We start from the raw sequence: 23,335 nt of genomic DNA, 5'->3' as shown, positions 1-23,335 counted from the left end.
TGACTTTTCTCTTTTGAGGGGTATGTTTAGCACCCATTTACCTGTTACAGGCTTAATAAAAAGAAGTGCAGGAATATGAAGGCTACCACATTCTCACACCAAGTCTCTCACACATTCTTGTTAACTAAGTGCCAAACTCAATTGTTTCTTCTACCACAAAAATCTCTAAATTCTGACATCCTTTTTCTCACAATAGTAAAGCAAGAAGGATAGAAGAAAGGAGGGAAGAAAGAAAGTAAAGAAGGAAGGAAGAAGAAAAGGGAGGGGAGGAAAAGAAAAAGGAGGAAAGGAAGGAAGGAAGGAAGGAAGGAAGGAAGGAGGAAGAAAAAGGAGAGTAGGAAGAGAAAGAAGCAGGGAGGGAAGGAAGAGAGAAAAAGAGAAAGGAAGAGAGAAGAAAAATGAAGGGAGAAAAGGAAGAAGGAAAGAGGAAAGGAAAAGAGGGAGGAAGAAAAGAGGAAAAGAGAAAGGAAGAAAGGAAGGAAGAAATATTTTTTATTTTTTTGAATTTTACAATTTTTTTCCCCAATCTCACTTCCCTCCCCCCCACTCCCTACAGAAGACAGACTGATAGTCTTTACATTGTTTCCATGCTATACACTGATCAAAATTAAATGTGTTGAGAGAGAAATCATATCCTTAAGAAAAAAATAAAATATGAGATAGCAAAATTACATAATAAGATACCTTTTTTTAAATTAAAGGTCTTCGGTTTTTGTTTAAACTCCACAATTCTTTCTTTGGATACATATGTTTTCTCCATTGCAGATACCCTAAAATTGTCCCTGATTGTTGCGCTGATGGAATGAGTAAATCCATTAAGATTGATCATCATCGGGGTGGATACCCTAAAATTGTCCCTGATTGTTGCACTGATGAAATGAGTAAATCCATTAAGATTGATCATCATCGGGGTGACTAGGTGGTGCAGTGGATAGAGTACCAGTGCTGCAGTCAGGAGTACCTGAATTCAAATCTGACCTCAGACACTTAATAATTACCTAGCTGTATGGCCTTGGGCAAGCCACTTAACCCCATTGCCTTGGAAAAAACCTAAAAAAAGAAAAAAAAAGATTGATCATCATCAGCCCCATGTTGCTGTTATGGGGTACAATGTTCTTCTGGTTCTGCTCATCTTGCTCAGCATCAGTTTATGCAAATCCCTCCAGGCTTCCCTGAATTCCCATCCTTCCTGTTTTCTAGTATAACAATAGTGTTCCATAATGTACCTATACCACAGTTTGTTCAGTCATTCCTCAATTGATGGACATTCACTCAATTTCTAATTCTTTGTCACAACAAACAGGGCTGCTAGGAATATTTTTGTACAAGTTATATTTTTACCCTTTTTCATGGACCCAGTAGTGGTAATGCTGGGTCAAAGGGTATGCACATTTTTGTTGCCCTTTGGGCATAATTCCAAATTGCTCTCCAGAAAGGTTGGATGAGTTCACAGCTCCACCAATAATGCACTAGTGTCCCAGATTTCCCACATCAGGAAGGAATATTTTTTAAGTGTCTTTGAGTCTGACAGGCATTGCACTAAGTACTTTCCAAATATTATCTCTAATTGATCCTTATAAGACTCCTGGGAGGGAGATGCAAAGACATAGATTAAGTGACTTGCTTAGGGCCATGCAGCTAGTATCTGAGACCAGACTGGGGGTGGAATAAGGGGAAAGGAAAGAACTATATTCAAACTAATATAATATATTTCTGTCAATGGCATCAATGGGAAAATATGGTTATCCTGCATTACATAAACTTCAAAAGTTTAGGATTTACCCTCCCCCAAAACAATCTAGACTGCCTTAATAACTCATTAGGTATCTGATTCTTGAATTTATCTAACTCCTCTACATTTTCAGTCTGCACTAATTCTTGGAAAATATTTTCTTTACAACAACAGTTGTGAAGAGGTTGGGGTTTTTTAAGGGTATACATGAAAGAAAATCCAGAATGAGTACAAAGAATAGAAAACCATCTTCTGGATGCAAGTGAATGGTTTCAGAAAGCTTCTTCTGCCCCAAAATATTTCACCCACCACTGAAATTCTAATTCACCCCCACATGTCTGATCTGTTGCCAAATCTTGTAGTTTCCACATCTGTCACTTCTGTGTGACTCCCACCCCTTGTCCCTTATCTCTCTTCACTCAGACATCATCCTATTTTTAGTCCTTCATCACCTATCAATTGAACAATTAAAATGGACTTCTAACTGATCTCCCTGCTTCAAGTCTCTTATGACTCTAATCTAACCACACATCAGTCAAGATAATTTTCCCAAAGAGATAACTACCATATCTCATCAGGGATCAATCATCAGTCAGTCAAAAATCATTCATTGAGTACCTTCTATTTGACCAGGAGCTATGGTAAGTTCTAGGAATACAAAAAAAGAAAGAAAGAAAAGGCATTCCTGACCCTTTGGGAGCTTGAAGCTATAAAGAATTTAGATTCAGTCAATAGCTCCTTGACAACTAAACCCTTGGCAGCTAGGTGGTGGCAAAGTAGATGATGGGAGTGCTGAGCCAGGAGTCTGGAAAATTCAGCTTTCTGAGTTCAAATCTGATTTCATACACTCTCTAAGTTGCATGACCCTGGACAATTCACTTAATTATCTTTGCCTCAGTTTGCTTATCTATAAAATGAGCTGGAGAAGGAAATGGCAAACCACTCTAGTACCTGCCAAGGGAACTCAGAGTGGTATCACAAAGAGTTAGACACAGCTAAAAAACAATATATTACTTCAATTATATTCAATAAGCATTATAGTAAGTGCTAAGGAATAAGTACTAAGCTACAAAAACAAATACTACCCAGTTCCCACTTTCAGGGAGCTTATATTCTATTAGAGGAATATACAAACACAGATAAGTACATTCATATATATATATATATATATATATATATATATATATATGTACACATATACATGTATATCTATGGATGTGTATGTGAACAGGAAAAAGAACAGTAGCCAATGAGAACATCAATCAGCAAAAGGCATAAATGGTGGATCATACATCTCATGAGCAGATTTTTCATATTTTAAGCCAGAAATTATAAATGGAGTTAAGAAGAAAAAGCATTGACAGCATGGGGGAAGGTTAGGCAATGCAAAGCTGTGAAGGAAGCAATAGAATGCTATATATAGGGAGCACTGAGCTGGCCAGTTTGGCTAATACAAGAACATAAGGTAGGAGCATGAGGAACTCATCTGGGGAAGTACCCCTGAAACCAAACCTTGAGGATCTTTAAATGAAATAAAAATGAAGAGCTTTCATTTTATAGTAGAGGCAATAGGGAGGTTTCACCAAAGCTTTTCAAGTAGAAGACTAATATCAATTGGTATTTTAGGAAAATCAATTTAGCAACTGCATGGAAGAGGATTGGAGACAAGAGAAGTTGGCAGCAGGGAACCCAAATTAAGAGGCAATTGCAACAGTCCAGACAAGAAATGATTAGGGCTTGAAGCAAGGGGGTGGCTCTGTAGAGAGAAGGGGACAGTTATGAGAAACGTTGGGAAGGTATAATCCACAAGGCATAGCAACTTATTGGAATGAGTCAAAGATGACTCAGAGCTTGCAAAACTAAGGGACAGCAAAGATGGCTGTACATTCAACAGAAATGGCTATGTTGGGAAAAGTGGTGGGCTTGGTCCAAAGATAATGAGTTCTGGAGGCGTACTGCATGCTAGATACTAGGAGAACCATAAAGTTCATTTTCTCTATACTCTCCACATATTATAGTTCAGTCATCTCTGACTCTTTGTGACTCCATTTGAGGTTTTCTTGGTAAAGATAATAGAGTGGTTTGACATTTCCTTCTCCAGCTCTTTTTACACATGAGGAAACTAAAGCAAATAGGGTTAAATGATTTCCCAGGGTCACACAGTTAAGAAATGTCTGAGGCCAGATTTGAACTCAGGAAGATGAGTCTTCCTGATTCCAAGCCAGGTGTTCTATACATTGTAACACTTAGCTTCCAGTGGGGAACTTTTTTCTGCCAAGGTTATTTGGATATTCATAACAACATTTACAGGCTATGTTTGGTCAAATATTTAATTAACTCATCCCTAAAGAGCTCCTAGATTTTGTTTTTAATTTTGAGACCCACCTGTACTTGCCTTGGCAATGCCAGATCATTAGGTTAGAGGTTCCCCATTCCTGCTCTAAGAGGACAATTAATCATTTTTACTTTTAATTCAATTCAATTATCAAATAGGTCAGAGTGAAAATTCAGCTAAGCTAGAAAATAAATCTTCCCCGTGAGGTCCTTCATGAAATATATATATACACTCTAAGGTAATGGGATAAACAGAAAATGGATATATGAAGCAATTATTTGACATAAGCAGCATTAGAAAAGATGTTTTATAAACACAATAGGAAAAATATTAACACACAAAAAATATTTGAACTACAAAAATCTCAAAAGATAACATTTACCTTATTACCATTTCCACATCTTTGAGTATCTAGACTTTCTACCTGCCCCCCCACTTGTGCTCCTATTCACAATAATTTCTTCACCATCATGCACTCTTCTACCTGTCTTACTTAGAATCTCAATTCTGCCTATGAATACTCAAAATGACCCTTCATCCAACTTCTCTAATCAGTCAGTTGCCCAAGTCTATTATATCTATCTCTACATCTCTGCTATAGCCCTCTTCACCACTACTCATCAATCACCTCTCACTTAGACTATTAGTCTAGGCTCTTCATTGGTCTGGCTAGACCATGACTTAGCCCACTACAAATCCACCCCCTACTTATATGCCACAGTCATTTGCCTTAAGTATGGTTCTGACCATGCTCAGATTCCAATGGTTCAATATTGCTTCTAGGATCAAATGTAAATTCCTGTTTGGTTTTTAAAGCCATTCACAATCTCACCCCAACCTACCTTCCTTTCCTGCAAGAAATGATCCAGTCAAACTAGCTAGCCTTCACATTTGACATTTCCCACCTCCACTCTTTACTGATTGTTTAATATACCTAGAATGCCTGCTATCCTTTCATCTGTGTTGCTGAATCTCCTACTTCCTTCAAGAATCAGCTCGATGATTTTTTTTCCCCTCTCCTTTGTATTTTTAAAACATATCATCTATTATATGTGAAGTCTTTCTGGAAGGGGAAGAGATACTGAGGGAAATTATGGTAATAATTTATTTAAAAAATTATGGTAATAATATATTTTAAAAAGATAGCTCAAAATTCCATTTTCTATATCTTCCCAGTTGCTAGTGTCTTATTTATTCTGTATTCATTTTGGACATATTTATATATAGGAAGTTAGATAGCACAGCAAATAGACTGTTAGGTTTAAGAGCCAGGAAGATCTAAGTTCAAATCCTACTTCAGGGGCAGCTAGGTGGTGTAGTGGATAGCACTGGCCCTGGAGTCAGGAGTACCTGGGTTCAAGTCCGGTCTCAGACAATAATTACCTAGCTGTGTGGCCTTGGGCAAGCCACTTAACCCCATTTGCCTTGCAAAAACCTAAAAGAAAACCAAACAAATCCTACTTCAGTCATTTTCTAGCTGTGCAATTATGGACAAGTCACTTAATTCTGTTTCCCAGTTTACTAATCTATAAAAGATTTGGCCTTGATAGTCTCTCATGTCCTTTCTAGTCCTAAATCTATAATCCTATTTTTATTTGTCTGTAGTTTCCTTGAGCAGATCATAAGTTCCTTGAGAGAGGGAACTGATCCATTTTATCTTTGCATCAACATTTTTACATTTGTGATACTTTTTGTCCTCCATTCTAAACGACTGTGACATCAAGGAGGTGATGCCATGACGAGCTCATGAATTGGATTTGGGAGGGGGGTGCTGTGCTAAATCATGAGCTTCACTTTCTCTTCCAGAGTGAGTCCAGTGGTCAGATATGAATCAGAACAACTGGAGATGGCCCTGGATACAAGATAATGAGGGTTAAGAGACAGTCACACAGCTAATAAGTATCAAGTATCTAAGGATGGATTCAAACTCTGGTTCTCCTGACTTCAAAGCCAGTGCTCTATCCACTGCGCCACATACAAACAGTAACTTAACTAAATGTTTGTGGACTGACTGTTGACTCAGAAAGTTATCATCCTTGACTACCTCTAATTGTATGAACCTAGCCAACACATTTTACTTCACTAATTCTGAAATTTTCAATTATAAAATGAAAGGCTGGACTAGATCATTTTCAAGGACCCTTAAAACAAAAACATTCTATGATCCTATCATTCCCAGTAAACAAAAGGAAAATTTCCCATTTTGGCTTCTCCACAGAAGTCTCACAATGTCATAGTTATAGCCTAGGAATCTTCATTTTGAGGAACAGCCAAGTCCAGCCATAGAGCCACCCATTGTCCAAATCTTGCCACTATTCCCCCCTATTTGGGAACCATCCCCTTCCCACATTTCAGCAACCTTATATGTGTTATAGTCTCCCATTAGAAAATGAGCTCCTTGGGGCAGCTAGGTGGTGCAGTGGATAGTGCACAGGCCCTGGAGTCAGGAGGACCTGAGTTCAAATCCAGCCTCAGACACTTAGGCAAGTCACTTAATCCCATTGCCCAGCAAAAAAAAAAAAAAAAAAAAAAGGAAAGAAAGAAAGTACAGTCATAGTTTGGGTCATAGTAAGCATTTAATAAATGCTTGTTGATGTGTCAACTAGGGACAAAAATTTGGTACTAGAGAATATAAGAACAAAAATTCATTTTAATGGATCATTATTTAAAAGCATGACCCAATGACAACATAGATATAAACTATATCAAACTGTTTACCTTCTCAATGAAAAGGTTTGAGAGGGAGGAAGAGAATTTGAAACTCAAAATTTGTTAATTGAATGTGTAAATTGTTTTTATATATAATTGGGGAAATTACAATACTAAATAATTAGCTAAATTTTTAAAAAGAATGTGGTCCAGACATTTGGACCTACTTGAAATATATATATATACATATATATATGTATGTATATACATATATATATATAATCTTTTCCAGTAATTTTTTATATACAATCTCTATCCCAATTAAAAAAAAACAGGAAATATTCTTGTATACTTTCAAATAGATATAGTGAAGATTCAAATGTCTAGATCTGGCTATTATAGAATATTCCATGTGGTTATTTGGTGCTCTTTAATGATTTACAAGTTCTAGTTCCTATATAATAGTTCCTATCAATGAGGGGACCAGTCAACACCAGAAGACTCAGGATAAGTATATTTTCCACTTTATGTCAGAGAGATGATGGTAGGTATAAAAAGAACTCCACATTTTTTGACACAGTGGATACATTTGTTTTTGCTTCTTCATAATTTATTTAAAAAGGGCTTTTATTTTATGGAGGGGGAATTGTAGGAGAGAGTCAGGAAGTAACAATGATAAGGATATTTTAAAAAAAACTGCCCAGAGGAGAATAGAAGGAAATTCATACAGGGACAGAGACAAAGAAGGCAGTGTTGGTACTATTCTGTTAAATTTAATATATACTTTGACAAAACAAATAGATTCATGTTTTCATACACAAGCCTCTCTTTCTGTTCTTTGAATACAGAACTAGTCATGTTGGTCGATATGTCAATTCTATAATAAAAAAAGAAAGTCTTAAACAAGAAAATGCAAAGATAATTTTTTAAAAAGTAATGGTTCCAAATGTTTCATCTGTAAAATCAAAAGAACCCTTTTAAGAACAATAGGAAAAAAGAGAGTTCTCACATACAGAGCTACTGAACATGAACTACAACAGTCTTAAAATGCATCATCCATGTGTGAAAGTTTCTCTAGAGTCATGTTTGTTTCACATGGGATTTCCAAATAGAGTTTGCTCTGTAAATGACTGTAACTAAAGAGTAAATATTTATATTATTTCCATAAAGAGCATATTTTTATGAAAAAGATTTGTTGGAACCTATAATTTATCCTATTCCTCTTTGTATATGCACCTAAGATTACACACTATAAGCCAAGTCACCATCACTCATTTAGAGGCAAATAATAAGCATAGTGTCTAAGAGTAAAATGAAGTCTCAAAGCTGTGTTCATGGAATTTTCCTTGAAATTCTAGCCATATCAAATAAAGAAGAAAGATAAAAAGGGTGACAATTAGTCTTAATTAGAAGGAAGTAAATATAAACACAATTCTTCTGCCTATCTACTTCAGCAAACATCACTTTGATTTGCAAGGAGATCCTGTCAAGAAAGGGGCCATCACTAAAATAAACCAAATATTTAGTTTGAGAATTAAAGTTGAAAAGAACAATCCTTTGAAGATCATGCATAGGAGAATGGTTGACCCAATTCATAGTTCTAGTTACAAGTGTGTCAATTCTTCCAATGCCTCCAAAGGTGACTATTTTTGACTTATGTTTACCATATTAATGGTCAGATAAAATAAAAACTCAAAAGTTTTGATTTGTATTCCTATATTATTCAATTTCAGGAAGAATTTTTTTATATAGTTACTGTTATGGTTTGGGGTTTTTTTTATAGTTTTTTTAACGGTTTTTTTTTTTTTGAAACAGCTGTTTATATCCATTGGCCAGACTCAGGTCAGGTGCCAGATCCCATAACAGGAACTTTTTTGATTTCTCTCAGATATCAGTACTCCCCCCCAATAGGAAACCCCATCCAATGTCTCCCTATCCCCTCCAGAATCCAATATGAAATATTCTGTAGTACAACCAAGGCTCTTTATGATCTGGCCTTCTTCTACCTTTCCAGTCTTCTTATACTTTACAACACTCAAACATACTCTGCAATCTAGCGACACTGACCACTGCACAAGATACTCTCTCTCCCCACCCCAGGTATTTTTTTTTCTTCTGGTCATACCTGAAATACTTTCCTTCTTTGTCTTGCCCTCCTCACTTCTTCCTTTTTCTTCAAGTTTCAGCTAAAATCCCATCTTTTGAAAGCCTTTCACAAACCCCTTAAAGCTAGGTTCCTTTTCTCTGACATGAACTCCAATATATTATGTGCATACACATGTGTGTGTCTATGTGTATAGACATGCATATGTATTATAATGTGCGCACATGTGTATATATGCATTTATGTGAAATGCATAGTTTTTGCACTGAATATGAAATGAAATATTTTCATGCGGTCTATCCAACTAGACTGTGAGTTCCTTGAAGGCAAAAACCAATATTTGTCTTTCTATATATTCCCAGAACTTAATACAACACTTTTAAAATGCTTATTGTTTCCTTGCTTGCCCTGGTTAAGGGGTAAGAAGGAGAAAATCTGATTCTCCAAACTTGGATTATACTGCTGGCAATATAGTTAAAAATTCCAAGAAGATCAGACTTGCATATTTGAACAAATGTATACTTGCTCCTTCTGTGGTTAACACCAAAATGAAGAGGCAAATCATCCATCACTGGGGATCCTGTTTGAAAACAGTTGCTAGGGGCAGCTAGGTGGCACAGTGGATAAAGCACCAGCCCTGGAGTCAGGAGTACCTGGGTTCAAATCTGGTCTCAGACACTTAATAATTAGCTAGCTGTGTGGCCTTGGGCAAGCCACTTAACTCCATTTGCCTTGCAAAAACCTTAAAAAAAAAAAACAGTTGCTAGTGGGGTATGGAACTACAATACCCCCTCCATAGTCACAGTCAAATCTGTCATCAGAAGACTGAAAGAAGTGAAAGGCCAGTAGAATCTTTATCTTATCAAAAGTCTACAGCCCCACAGCCTGACAATAAAGAGTTTAATTTATGGAATTTTTTTAAATTGCAGAGTTAACATTCAAACCTAGGTGGATCCTTCAAGTTATATATTGTCCTCTTTCCATGATATCTGGTAAACAAAGAAACAACCACATTAAAATAAAAAATCTGGTGGGGGGGGCTAAGTGGCACAGTGGATAGAGCACAGGCCCTGGAGTCAGGAGTACCTGGGTTCAAATCCGGCCTCAGACACTTAATTACCTAGCTGTGTGGCCTTGGGCAAGCCACTAACCCCATTGCCTTGCAAAAACTAAAAAAAAAAAAAAAAAAAAAAAAAAAAAAAAAATTAAAAATCGTATATATTGTTCTCTTTTCTTATACTTACTTAATGTATTCTCAATCTGGACATTTGGGTTTCCTTCCATAAGTGGCCCATGGTAGACTGACTGATAAAAAAGAAATCCTATATTAATAAAAGTGGTTAAATATGTTTAATCTCATGATTGAAAACTAAGGAGGCAATAGGAGGTAGTGGACAGAGAGACTAAAGTTCTGTCACTACCTCATTTTCCTCATCTGTTAAATAAAATTGGTCAAATGGTCTTTCTAAACTTTAAGATTCTATAATTTCATAAATTCATTGAATCACTTTGGGGAACAGGATAGGGGAAGGAAGTCAAGAACTGTACCAAAGACTAGTCCAGGGGAAAAAACTCTAGAGGAGAGTCAAACATTTTAATTATAGAAGAATGAACTCCATTTAGGCCTTCTATTACTCAAAGCCTCTACCCTGCCCTCTACAACCCAGATATCTAGAGATGAAGAGATAAAAGATGAGGTCACTATTATAAGAACAGGGAAGAAGACTTAAACAGATTGATTCTTCTTTCATTCTTTGAGAGGAGGGCTCCATAATAGAAATCATTATGTTCTAGAAGGGCTAGTTTGTGGTTGTAGTTGTGGTAATTGTTGTCCTTGTAGTTGGAAGACAGTTAAGACTCAGTGAATGCTTTTGTGCTTTGAAATCTTTTTTGTCCTCTATGAAAACAATTAGATACATGTTGCCTCTTCTTCCTCATCAGCTCATCTTTATTTACTAGTGCATGTCCCATAGAAGGCTTTCAAGACCTACTCCCGGCAATCTGCCAAACACACTGGCAGGATATAAAGTACAAGCAGACAACATCTTTTGAAGGGACAGTGAGTCTGAGAGTTGGTACTTTGCCACCCATAATCAGATTCTATGACTAAGACCAATTACACTATGATCATCATGAACAAATACTTACTATGCATACATTTGTACAGTGTAAGCCCTGATAATGTGGAAAGACTTACACACACACACACATCAATTTCTGTCCTTTATAAAGAGAAAGAGGGGAGAAGATAAAGATATATTCTAGCCATAGTTTTTAAAGGGTAGCTCATGCTGAGAATGTCTAACATTCCAAATCCATTGTCCTTTTGACTACACCTTACTTAAACAGAAGAGGATAATGAGTCAAAGGTTCAAACACCATTAAAGTTGCTGAGGGGAAGTTATCTGATTAAACATAAAGGAAATGAGATAATGGACTTAAAAAGATTAAGGTTTGGCAAGAAGAAGTTAGGGCCAATTAGGTCAGCAGAAACCAAAGACATCAGGTATGACCAGAAAATTCCAAAGGACCATAAACTACATAAACTACAGTCCAGCAAGTCTTTTGTTATGCAGAGATTTGGGGGTATCATGGTGCCTTTTAAGAGGATATGACCTGTACCTGGCAGTATCAATTTCCATCCAGAAAACACAAAGAGAATTTCTTCTGGACCTTAGTAACAGGGCATTTCATGGATGATCATTTTCATTGAAAGATAAAGGATCTTGCACTATCAGTTTATGTAAGCTTTATTGTCTACTCTATTACTGAAAATCATTCTCTACACATTTATATAAGAAATATAAGTTCTAAATCAATAGATTATATAAATCTGTAGATAATGAAGTTCTGAATCTTTCATATCAAATCATTTTTAAATTTTGTTTTGAATTTTTAAAAAAACATAAGGCTGTTGTATTCCTAACTATATGCTGAATAAATTGCAAAAGACTATTAAGATTAAAAAATATGCATTTTATCACAAATATGCTTCTACTCATACTTAATAAAATAGCAAATAGTCTTCTATGGGTTTTGGACAAAATTACAATTATGATGATGACCCAAACTAATGTGACAAAAATCACATCCCAAAAAACTGAATGTGCTATTCTAGTTTTCAAAATATGACAAAATTTTATTTTGGGTAGATTTCACACCTCTGTGAAGCAAAGTTATTACCACCATTTTGCGAACTGATAGGTCCATAACTTTAAGTCAAAAAAGTTAATGTTATGTCTGTATCTAACAGTTAAATGGTTTTTACTAAGAGATCCTTCCCTCTTCTGAGTTTACATTTCCAATATAAACAAGTTTATAACAGTTAACTTGAATGTAATTGAACCTAGAAACAATAAAAAATGTTTTTAAATCTTAGAAATGGAGACAAACCACTCACAGTTCTCAAAATTCAGATTGACTAGGTCTAATATCCCTTAAAAGAAACACACAGCAATAAGGATTGTATAAGTTTCCTTATCAATGTAATTCGAGGAGCACTTATTAATCACCTCCTAACTGCAAAACACTGAGAATACATGCAGAAAAGGAATAAGAGGGAGAAAGGGGAGAGGTAGAGCTACACCCATACATGGAAAATTTAATCAGGAATAAATGACAGAAAGCCAAGTATCAGGAAAAACTTCATGATACCTGAGTCAAATATTGAAGAAGACAAGGATTCAAAAAGCAGATAGGCCAGAAGCATGAGGGAAATACATTCATGAAAATAGGAACAATTTGAGTGAATGCCTGACCTCTTTTAGATCATAATGCCTGCTCTTCAACTATAGTCCTCACTTTCAGAATCCTGTCCCAATGGAACCTTGACTCTGTTCCTCAGAAACTGGAATTTTTTTTTTTGCAAGATTGTTGTTGGTGTTGTAGTTTGTCCTTCATTCTCAAAGAAGATCATGACATAAGGGAGGTGATGCCATGACAGGTAAGTAAGTTGAGGTCTTTTTGTCAAGAACTAGGCCTCTGTCTTACTTCCTGACCATTTCCAAACCTTGTTTTCGGTTCTCTATGTGTTATTTTCCCCAGTTAAAATGAAAGCTCTTTGGGCAAAATGTCTATCTTGTTTATTTTTATTACCATTGTTTAATTTGAAATAGTAAACAGCCCTTCATCTTTTATCTATCATTCATTCATTCAAAGAAATAGAAAATAAGGTCTGGAGTTGAACAAGGGCAGTAATTCAGTTTAGCTGGAATGTATAATATGACAAAGAGAATAGAATTAAATAAGACTGGAAAGGTAAAGAGCTACACAATGGAGAGCCTTAAATGTCAGGCTAAAGAATCTGAATTTTTATCATATGGGCAATGGAGAGCCACTGAAGTTTTCTGAGCAGGGGAGTGACCCAATCAGACCTGTGTCTTTTCCCAGACATGTAAAAAGATAGATAAGAGAAAAGAGAGACTGAAAATGGGGAGGTATGGGGAGATTAAAAAATCTGTTAAAATAGTTCAGGGAAACAGTAATAAGAATTCAAGAGAGATCATACAGAAGCCACAAGCTTTGACAAGTAGACAAATATGGGAGGGGTTGAAATAGAAGAAATCAAAGAAAACTCTCAAAAAGGATGATGATGACAACAGAAGCAATGGAAAATCAGGAGGAAAAGTTTAGGAGGGAAGAAAACAAATTATCTTTTTTTATTTTTAATTTTAAATACACAGAGCTTGAGGGGCTCAAGAAAAATTCAGGGAGAGATAATATTAAGCCCTGATCATGAACTGTGTTAAGCAACAGAGATACAAAGATAGCCAAAAAAAGTCTCTCTTCTCATGGAGTTCACATTCTAATGTGAGTGACAATAAGCAAAAAAAATTTAAGTACAAGTTTTAGACAGAGTAGATAGGAAGGAAGGTGCTAATCACTGGGAAAGAGTTCTTATAGAAAGTGAGATTTGAGTTGAGTCTTGATAGAAACCAGTAGGGCTTCTGCCCAGGAGGGACAGAGAATTGCATCCAAAACACATGGCCATCTAAAAGGCACCAAGTCAAAAGATGGAGTGGTGGGGAGGCAAAGCAAAAACTATCAAGGCACAGCAAGAAGACAGATTGTGCAGTTCACAAAGGTACCACAGTATAAGAAAACTGGAAAGATAAGAAAGTGCAAGATTGTGAAAGACTTTAAGAACAACACAGGCTCTTGTTCAGTCATTTTTCATTCGTGTCCAATTCTTGGTAACACCATTTGTGATTTTCTTGGCAAAGTTACTGGAGTGTTTTTCAGCTTCTTTACAGATGAGGAAGTAGAGGCAAACATGGTTAAATGACTTGCCCGGGGTAACATAGATAAGTATCTGAGGCTATATTTAAACTCAGGAAGATGAGTTCTACCATCTCACTATTCTTGGGTTTCACAAGACTGCCAAAGTACTACAGGAAGAAAAGAAAGATGAAGAACTCCCAAGAGGTCATCTAGTCCAAGATTTTCCCCTCTGATTTTTTAGATGAAGAAACTGAGGCCCACGGAGTTTCAGTAACTAATCCAAAACTCACAAAATAATCATCAGAGGCAGAATTTGAATCCATGTCCTCTTATTCCAGAACCAGTGTTCTTTCTACTATACTACACTGCCTCTTCTATGGAATCAGAGGATGTTTTGTGACTGGAGTTCAGGGCGAGATTTACAGATGTATGGGTCATGTGGGTGGTCAAAGCTATCAAAAGAAGTACTGTTCTCATTTGCCTCTAATTTCTATTAGGCAGCTTTGTAGCTTAGTGAAGGACATTGCATACAGGCTAAATCAGAGTATGATACAAATTTTCTGAAGCATTATATCTTCATAATTTAGGATAATATTCCTCCTATAGTACCAACTACCCAGGAGAATCTCCATAATAGGATGAGACCTTAGTGAACATCAAGGCAATATCAAAACTAGTAGGATTACATAAAACAATTGTCATCCAGTTTCTGTCAGCATACTTCCAGTAACTTAGTAACTCTTAAAGACAATCCACTTTATTTTTAGACAGTTTCTATTTGTTTGCAAGTTTGTAAAATTTTTAAATTGATATCTAAATTCTACTTGTAACTTTCACTAACTTGTTCTAGTTCAACTCTCCAGCAGCATGAAGAATTATCTAATCATTCTTTTTGAAGACAGTTATCATGAACCTGGTCTTTTTTTTAAGACTGAAAACCCCCAATTCACTTTTCTGCTTCCCATAGGAGTTTCCCAATTCTCTTACCAATCCTCCTTCTTCTATTTTACCTCTAGTTTGTCAATATTTCCCTCAAAATATAATCCCTGGAACTCCCATATCCTCTAAGACAAAGTCAAGGACTAGTCACCTTACACTTCTTACAACCCAAGAACTTTTCAGACCCTGATTCTGTCATGCAATGATTATTTTGTAGATTTCTTTGTAGTTGTTGTTAACTTGCCTACAGACTTAAACTTTCCTTCAAAGTCTACGTAAAAGTCACTGTTTAAAATGTTCAATGTGCATACCCTTTGATCCAGCAATGCCTCTACTGGGTCTATACCCTGAAAAGATCATGAAAAAGGACAATAGTATCACATACAAAAATATTCATAGCAACCCTGTTTGTGGTAGCAAAGAACTGGAAATCGAGTGAATGTCCACCAAGTGGGGAATGGCTAAACAAATTGTCATATATGTACGTTATAAAACACTGATCTATTAGAAACCAAGAGGGAATAGGATTTGAGAGAAGCCTGGAAAGATCTGCATGAACTGGATATTGAGCAAGATGGGCAGAACCAGAAGAACATTGTACACCATAACAGCAACATGGTGATGATCAACCTTACTGGACTTGCTCATTCCATCAGCACAATAATTAGGGACAATTTTAGGGTATCTGCGATGAAGAATACCATCTGTATCTGGAGAAAGAATTGTGGAGTTTAAACAAAGACCAAAGACTATTACCTTCAATTTAAAAAAAAATAATAATTGGAAGCAGATTGAAGTTTTATGTGCTATATAATTTTGCTATCTTTAATATTTTAATTTTTCCTCAAGGATATGATTATTCTCTCAACACATTCAATTTTGATCAATGTATAGCATGGAAACAATGTAAAGATTATCAGACTGCCTTCTGTGGGGGGAGGGGGGAGGGGATTGTAAAATTCAAAACCTTACCAAAAAATGATAGGAACTACTATTGTATATAATTGGAAAATAAATAAAATATTTATATTAAAAATGTTCAATGATCCATGGCTAAACAGAGTTCTCTAGCATGGCAATAGAAATGTCCTTCAAGGTGGATACTTCCTGAGTATTCAACCAGTCCCAAATCCATCTAAAAGAACTATACTTGTCCATCAGAATAGCTTGGGTACCTACTAAATTACTAGTTAAAAAGTAGATACATAATGTCAACACTGTTTCTAAGTTAAGCTTTTTTTTAAAGAAACAAACTTAGTTTGTTAATTAGTGAACCCATACTGGTTTCTAGTTATCGTCTTCCTAAATAATCACAAACCAATCAAGACTTCTATTCTTGGGGCAGCTAGGTGTCCTAGTGGATAGAGGACTGGCTATTTGCTCAAATTCGACTTCAGACACTTAATAATTGCCTAGCTGTGTGACTTTGGACAAGTCACTCTTAACTCCATTGCCTTAAATTAATTTTTTTTAAAAAACAAAAATAAGTCTTCTATCCTTAAAAAGGATATGACAACCAACTGTTCTAAGATTTTACTTATCATCCTTATTTCTTTTCTAATCAAAACTCTCCTTCCTGGTTACTTCTCCATTTTGTATGCCGACTTCCCCCATCAGAATAAAAGCTTCTTGAGTACAAGGACTTTTTATATTTGTACCCCAGTTCTTAATTAAGTGCTTAATTAATGTTTTGAATGCATTCATATTCGATTACCTCCCCACCCAGAATCTATCTAGAATTTTGCTAAACAACAATGAATATCAGATTCATTAGCTTCTATCACACACACACACACACACACACACACACCCTCCCTCCCTTGCTTTTAAAGAGATTTTTCCATTTCAAAAATACTTCTCTTCTCCATGATTCCTTTTGTGAGTCCTTGCAATAATCCTGGATGTAGTTCATTTGGGTTTATTGTTATTTTATCTTTGCACCTAGATCCAGACTTCAATCTGCTTCCAATTATACTTGTCTATTCTTTCAAATCAGAAGTTAAAGGGAAAAAAATGTAAGTAAAATAAAGGTTAAATAGGTTTCTCCCTATTCTCTACTAACATTAAATCATCTCCCCCAAGCAGTGGGGCTATCCTTCCCTTATCTTTTTTTGCTTGAAACATAACTTGAGGAAAGATTAAACTTATAATAATAATAACGATAATGATAATGATAATAATTTATGTTGTATTTTTGTCTTCTGAATATTTCTCTAACCTCTAAAATGTGTAGAAAGTGTCTCTGAATTTTGATCTTCAATTAATAAACCCTTACTTTGTAAGCAACAAGTTATCTAATTCAGATGTTTAAATAAGATTAGCACGTAAGCTAAGAGGCCCTAAATGCATACCATAAGAAATAAAAAGCTAACCTTCATCTAGACAAAGTACTGAGCAATAGATAGGCTAGTGAACTTAGAGTCAGGAAAAGTGGCCTTCCTGAGTTCAAATCTGACCTCAGACATATATTACAAGTCACTTAACCCTACTTGCCTCAGTTTCCTTATCTGTAAAATAAGATGGAGAAGGAAAAGGCAAACCATTCCACAATCTTTGCCAAGAAAATTTCCAATGGAATCAAGAAGGGACTGCCTGGACTGAACAACAAAATATTCAGTAGGCCTGTCTCATCAAACACAATCTGTCAGCCTGCTAAATAGATACCATCTCTTCTAGCAAGTGCTACCAAAATGGACTGAAGATTTCAATGCCAAAAGGGCAAACTCTTTGCTTAAACGTTTTGTTGCAACCATAAGAGACAGTCTTTATTGGGAAAACAGAAAACGCATAAACCATTTCAACCTGTAAAACAATGGATCTTGAGAGTAAGGCAGAGAAGTATTCTACAAAGTTGCCTTTCAAAATTAAGGTGTCAGGAGATTACCCTTTAGGAGAAAAATCAGGAATCTGGGGCTGGACATCAAATGAAGTGAGTTGCATTGAAAGATCTCAGAGGTCCCTTCCAGCTCTAAAATGCCCTATTTTGGGGGCCAAGCACAGTAGCCTCAGCCTCAGAGAAAGGGAGAACACAGAAGCCTCGGCTGCACACAAAGAGATGCGGTTTGGTGGACATATGCTACATCAGGTCCCAGGCTGGCCCATCAGGAGCTTCGGGGCCGCTGGCGATGCCACTGGGAAAGCGCAGCCCCCCCCCCCCAACAGCCCTGCGCCCCCCTGGTGGGATCCGTTCCTTCGGAGCATCCCTCGAGGCCTGGGTGTAAACAGGCGGCGCTGGGGCAGAGCTGCCGCAAGCTCCCGGGGAGGAGGCGGCCCCCCGGCGGGGCTCCCAGGGCCAGCGGCCCGCAGCAGGGGAGGCTGCCAGGGCAGGAGGAGGGGAGCCCGAGGGATGGGGAAGCTCCGGGAGCAGAGGGCGCCACACCCCCTCGGACCCCGGGCACAGGGGGCACCGCAGAGCCTCCCCGCCGCCCTCTCTCCGCACACAGGTCCGACCGGGAGCCCTAGGCCTGGGCAGACCCTCGGGCTCTCAGAGCCGGGGCCGCAGCTCCCCGGGCTGCCGAGTGGGCTCCTGCAAGGAGGGGTGGGGACCCCCTCCCCAGCCCCCCGTGCCCCGGGGAGCACTTCCTCTTGTCACCGACCACCCAGCCCAACCCACGCCCACTCGGGTTTCCTGACCCTACGCAGTGTGTGTGTGTGTGTGTGTGTGTGTCTGTGTGTGTGTCTGTGTGTGTCTGTGTGTGTGTCTGTGTGTGTGTGTGTCTGTGCCTGTGCCTGTGTGTCTGTGAGTGTGACCGTGAAAGTGTCCAGACCTGGACCCCAGCAGCCGGGCTCTGGCTGCTCAGAGTGGGCACGATTCCGAGTGGGCACGCTTGGCCGGATGGCTAAGTCTTGCACTCTAATGCAATGCCCGGGTCTGCCCGTCGCCCGGCTCATGGGAGCAAAGGCCAAGCTTGGGTGAGCCGCACACCTGGGGTCCACCTCTGTCTCTCTGTCTGTGGGTCTCTGTGTGTCTCTGTGTGTCTGTCCCTGTGTGTGTCTGTCTGTGTGTCTGTCTGTCTGTGTGTCTGTCTCTGTGTGTATGTCTGTGTGTCTATGCGTCTGTCCCTGTGTGTCTGTCTGTCCCTGTGTCTGTCTCTGTGTGTCTGTGTGTCCCTGTGTGTCTGTCTGTGTGTCTGTCTGTCTGTGTGTCTGTGTTGTGTGTCTGTCTGTGTGTCCCTGTGTGTCTCTGTGTCTGTCCCTGTGTATCTGTCTGTCCCTGTGTGTCTGTCTCTGTGTCTGTCTGTGTGTCTCTGTGTCTGTCTGTGTGTGTCTGTCCCTGTGTGTGTGTCTGTCTGTCCTCTCCCGTATTCGCCGCCAGCAGAGACAACAGGCGGGCAGGCGGCCCCCCCAGAGCAGCCCCGGCCCCCCGGGGCACGGGCAGGAGGCTGCAGCCCACCGAGGGCACAAAGTTGCCCGAGCGGGGGAGACGCGGGCCGAGGCCCCCCCCCCTTCCCTTCCCCCTGCCCAGTCTGGCCGGGGGGGGGGGGCGGCGGGTCACTGCGCTGCCCACACCCCCGACCCCCCGGGCCCCCGCCCCGGTACTCACCCATTGGGGTAGCGCCAGTCTGGGCAACAGAGACAGCGTGAAAGTTCGCGGAGGCGGAGAGCGGGGCGCGGGGCGCTGGGGGGCCGGGGGTCCCCGGGCCGGGCGGGGGCCGGGGGGCGCGGGGGGCGGAGACGGGAGCGGCCCCTCTCCGGCGGGCTGCGGCTCCTCAGGGCCGGCCGCGGGCGCTGCCGCGGCTCCGGGCGCTGGCGCTGCTGCTCCCGCGGGCCGGCCGCCGCCGCTGCTGCTGCTGCCCGCCGCCGCCGCTGGGGCATGGTGGCCGGCCACGCTCGGCCGCGCCGCGCTTCCTGCTCCCTTCCAATGGAAACTGCAAAAAAAGCGGCGGCGGCGGCGGCGGCGGCGGCGGGCCCTCCCTCCCCCGCCCGGGCCGCGGCCTCGCGGCTCCGGCTCCTGCGGCTGCGGCTCCGCCTGCCGGGGACGCCGCGCGCTGCTCCGGCTCCGGGGCTCGGGGGCGGGGCCCCGGGAGCGCGAGCCTGCGGCCGGGCGGGGCCGCGGAGGCCGCCCCCTCGCTCGGCGCGCCCCCTAGGCGCGGGCCGGAGAAGCCCGGCTCGACGCGCCGCCGCCGCAGTCCGGCGAGGCACCCCGGCGCCGGCGGGAAGCGTCGCGAGATTCCGCGAGACTGGGGAGGGGCAGGGGGAGGGGGACAGGGTCTAGCCTTGGCGGGGGGGAGGAGGAGGGCCAGGAAAAACCAGAAAGGGGGTGGAGAGAAGCTCCCAAAGGCATCCACGAGGAAGGACCACTGGACCGAGAAGGGATGAGCGTACGGGAAGGTGGTCACTCCTGAGCCGCAGCTGGGGGGAGGAATAGGATGGAAAGACAGACAGACGGCCGCAGGTGACACTGCAGAAGGGAGAGGCTCGGGGGAAAGGGAAACAGGCAAAGGAGAAAGGGCAACAAGAATTCTTAAAAAGTTAAGAGACCTCAGAGGTCATCTTCTACCAAGGGCAGAAATTGCTTCCCTGGGGCCGCTGACCAAGAACTGGTGCCTTCACCATCTGTCCATTGATTGGAAGGAAGAAATGAAGCAAGCATTTAAAATGAATCTGACTTTATAAACATTATTTGACTTGTTCCTCCTAAACCCCTGGGACATAGGTGGTATTATGAAAACCATTTCCTACTTGAGGCAGACGGCTTCAGGGAGTACCCAAAGTCAAAAAATGGTAAGTTTAGTAAGCTAATAAAGGCGGATTTGAACTCTGGTTCTTCTACTCTATCCATTGTACCTACCAACTGGTTGCCTGATTGATAGCGAACAATTAGAGAGCAGCTCATACTGTAGGCAACTATTTATGGTGAGCTCACATCGTCAATCTTGCAAATTCTAACCAAGGACCTCAATCCTCTGAATAATACCGACTAAACCTAATCCCTCTTTCATATGACAGAATCAAATCACCGAATACCAGAGATTGGAAGAATCCCAGAGAAGACTGGGGAAAATGAGACCTAGAATGGCAAACATAAGTTGCCCAAAATTATAAGTGAATAAATAACAGTATTAAGATTTGAACTCTACTTTTCTAACTCAAAATTAAATGCTCCATTCAGAGGTCACCAAAAGATAACAGTCTAAAACAAGATGTTCAGAACGGCCTTTCAAATATTTGAAGTTATCCCTATGTCTTTTCTACACTAGACTATACACATATTTAATTCTTTTTTTTTGAAATTTTCAAGTCAATTTATTAAGCACAATGATGAAAGTTATCAGAAGAATATTCTCCTGAAAATTAAAATTATTTTTTTTCCTTAGAAAAACGAAAAGGAAACCAACACACTCAGTAAAGCCACAGATGCTGTGGCATTCCAGCTTTTCTGCAAATGGAGATAAAAAGACAGAGACTCGCACTGACACCACCAGTTCATTGGTCAGTCTAGTCACTCTCTAAATCAACTGGATTAAAATCAGGATCATCCTCTTCATCGTCCAGCTCCAAATCATCCATTTCTTGGAACAAAGATTCATCTACTTCCACACTGTTACCAGCTTCTTCCAGGAACTGGATATCAGATGTGTCAAGATTGTGATCTGTCTCAAATAGCTGTTTTCCACTTAATTTATTTTTTCCCGCTTGTTCTTCTTCCTTCATTCTTTTTCTTTTAATTTCTAAGAGCTCGGCATCAAACTTGGCCTTCCAGCTTAAAAAATTCTCAATTGTTACAGGAGTGCCATGGAAACATTGCCTTTCTGCTTCTTCTGCTTCTTTTTCTTTCTGTTTCTTTTCTTCTTCTCTTCTAGTTTTGATTTGATCTACAATTTCATTTAGTTTTTCTTGAACAGCTGATACTAGAGTGAAGATCATTACCATGCCAAGGTTTTCTTCTGCTTGTAATTCTAATAATTCTAATATATCTGAGACATCATTATCTTCTAGATTTTCCTGGGAGAATATTTCATAATGAGGCATTTCATCTGGATACTTTTCTCCATAAGTAAATTTAAGGGTTGTCTGGACAGCAGTACCAGTGATCAAACAGGAAGAAGTTCCACAATCTATTTTCTTAAATCTTTATGCAGTGTTTCATCATTTTCTCCTGCTTCAGATGTCACTGTAATCGTGAAACTGGTTGGATTTTCTGATATTACTGTGAAGGAGTCCTGGTAGATGGACTCCAGTGCCTCCAGCTCGTTGCGCTGCTCGTCGCTGTAGTCCGTCATCGTGGCCCAGGCCGCTGGCCCATGGAGAGCTGGAAGCTCTAACCTGGAAAACCAGGGCCTGCCAGCCTGGCGGGCACGAGCACAGGCACAGAATGCTGCGGCTCAGGCCTCCCACATATTTAATTCTTTCTACCCTTCATCATATGGCATGGTTTTAAGGCTCCCCTCATCATCCTTGACACATTTCATTTTATCAATGTTTCTCTTAAAAAGTGGCTCCTATTTATTAAAATTTATGTCATCAGTCCCAGTGATCCCATTGTTTCACATCTTACTTATCTTCAGAGTACAAGTTAACCAATCTGATTGATAGAAGAAACATGTACTTTGATGCTATCCCCTTCTTTGTATTACCTGCTAGCCAGCAAGTAACCACATGCCCCTTAATCTCCAAACTCATTCCCCTATGATGTAACAATGAAGGGGAGATCTGAGATTTAATGGCCCATCCCTTTTTAGAAACATGCACTTATAAGGATTGTCTTTCTTTTATTACAAAAAAAAAAATTGTCTATAAAAGTAACAGGTTGGTTTAAAATCATTGCCTGGCCACATTCAGCAACTTTTATTTTGGTTGCTACAATGAATTCTTAATTTTCTCGGAGTTTGCTTTGTTATTGAAAGTGAAAGTTCAAACAAAGATTTTTCTTTTAACACATTAATGAACATGATACACAAATGAGACCTAACAAGCAAAGAGTGTAAATGCTGGCTTGAAGCTTAACATCAAAAAAAAAAAAAAAAAACTAAGGTCTTGGCAGCTAATCCTATCACTTTCTGGCAAAAAGAGTTAGAAGAAATGGCAGCAGTGTCAGATTTATATTCTTGGACTCTAAGATCACTACAGCTAGCTACTGCAACCATGAAATTAAAAAATTCTCCTTGGAAAGAAAGCTATAGCAAATCTGGACAGCAGACTAAAAAGTAGAGATATCATCTTGCTAACAAAGGTTCATATAGTCAAAGTTATGGTTTTTCCAGTAGTAAAATATGGTTATGAAAGTTGGAATGCTTTCAAATTATGATGCTGGAGAAGACATTGAGAAACCCTCAGATAGCAGGATCAAATCAGTCAAGACTTAAAGAAACAAGTTCAGGCTATTTATTGAAGCTGAAGCTTAAATACTTTGACC

At 39.7% G+C, this 23,335-nt stretch overlaps 2 protein-coding genes across 2 annotated transcripts in view; both read right to left on the bottom strand.

The window, feature by feature from the left end:
• Window positions 1-19,614, bottom strand: part of SH3KBP1 (SH3 domain containing kinase binding protein 1) — a 451,877-nt gene extending 432,263 nt beyond the window's left edge. Inside the window, exon 1 of the mRNA XM_074214287.1 lies at window positions 19,523-19,614. Within this exon, the coding sequence (XP_074070388.1) occupies window positions 19,523-19,526 (4 nt within the window). The 5' untranslated portion in view covers window positions 19,527-19,614. The remainder of the gene's footprint in view (window positions 1-19,522) is intronic.
• Window positions 19,615-21,303: 1,689 nt separating this feature from the next.
• LOC141521111 (RWD domain-containing protein 1-like) lies at window positions 21,304-22,202 on the bottom strand. Its single transcript, XM_074233272.1, has 2 exons — window positions 22,064-22,202; window positions 21,304-22,001 (listed from the first exon to the last, which is right to left on the bottom strand). Exons 1-2 carry the CDS (start codon window positions 22,200-22,202, stop codon window positions 21,418-21,420), a joined length of 723 nt encoding a protein of 240 aa, XP_074089373.1. The 3' UTR covers window positions 21,304-21,417.
• Between the last annotated feature and the right edge of the window lie 1,133 nt (window positions 22,203-23,335).

This window comes from Macrotis lagotis, chromosome 1 (assembly GCF_037893015.1).
Source record: "Macrotis lagotis isolate mMagLag1 chromosome 1, bilby.v1.9.chrom.fasta, whole genome shotgun sequence".
Lineage (NCBI taxonomy): Eukaryota > Metazoa > Chordata > Mammalia > Peramelemorphia > Peramelidae > Macrotis > Macrotis lagotis.
Note: the sequence above shows the minus strand (reverse complement) of the source record. Positions and strands in the feature narration are given on the sequence as shown.

Excerpts from the sequence above, each read along its gene's own strand:
- LOC141521111 (XM_074233272.1), bottom strand. The coding sequence starts at position 22,202 with ATGACGGACTACAGCGACGAGCAGCGCAACGAGCTGGAGGCACTGGAG. Across the intron at positions 22,002-22,063 it reads AGCAGGAGAAAATGATGAAA|CTGTCCAGACAACCCTTAAA; the intron begins CACTGCATAAAG and ends TCACTGGTACTG.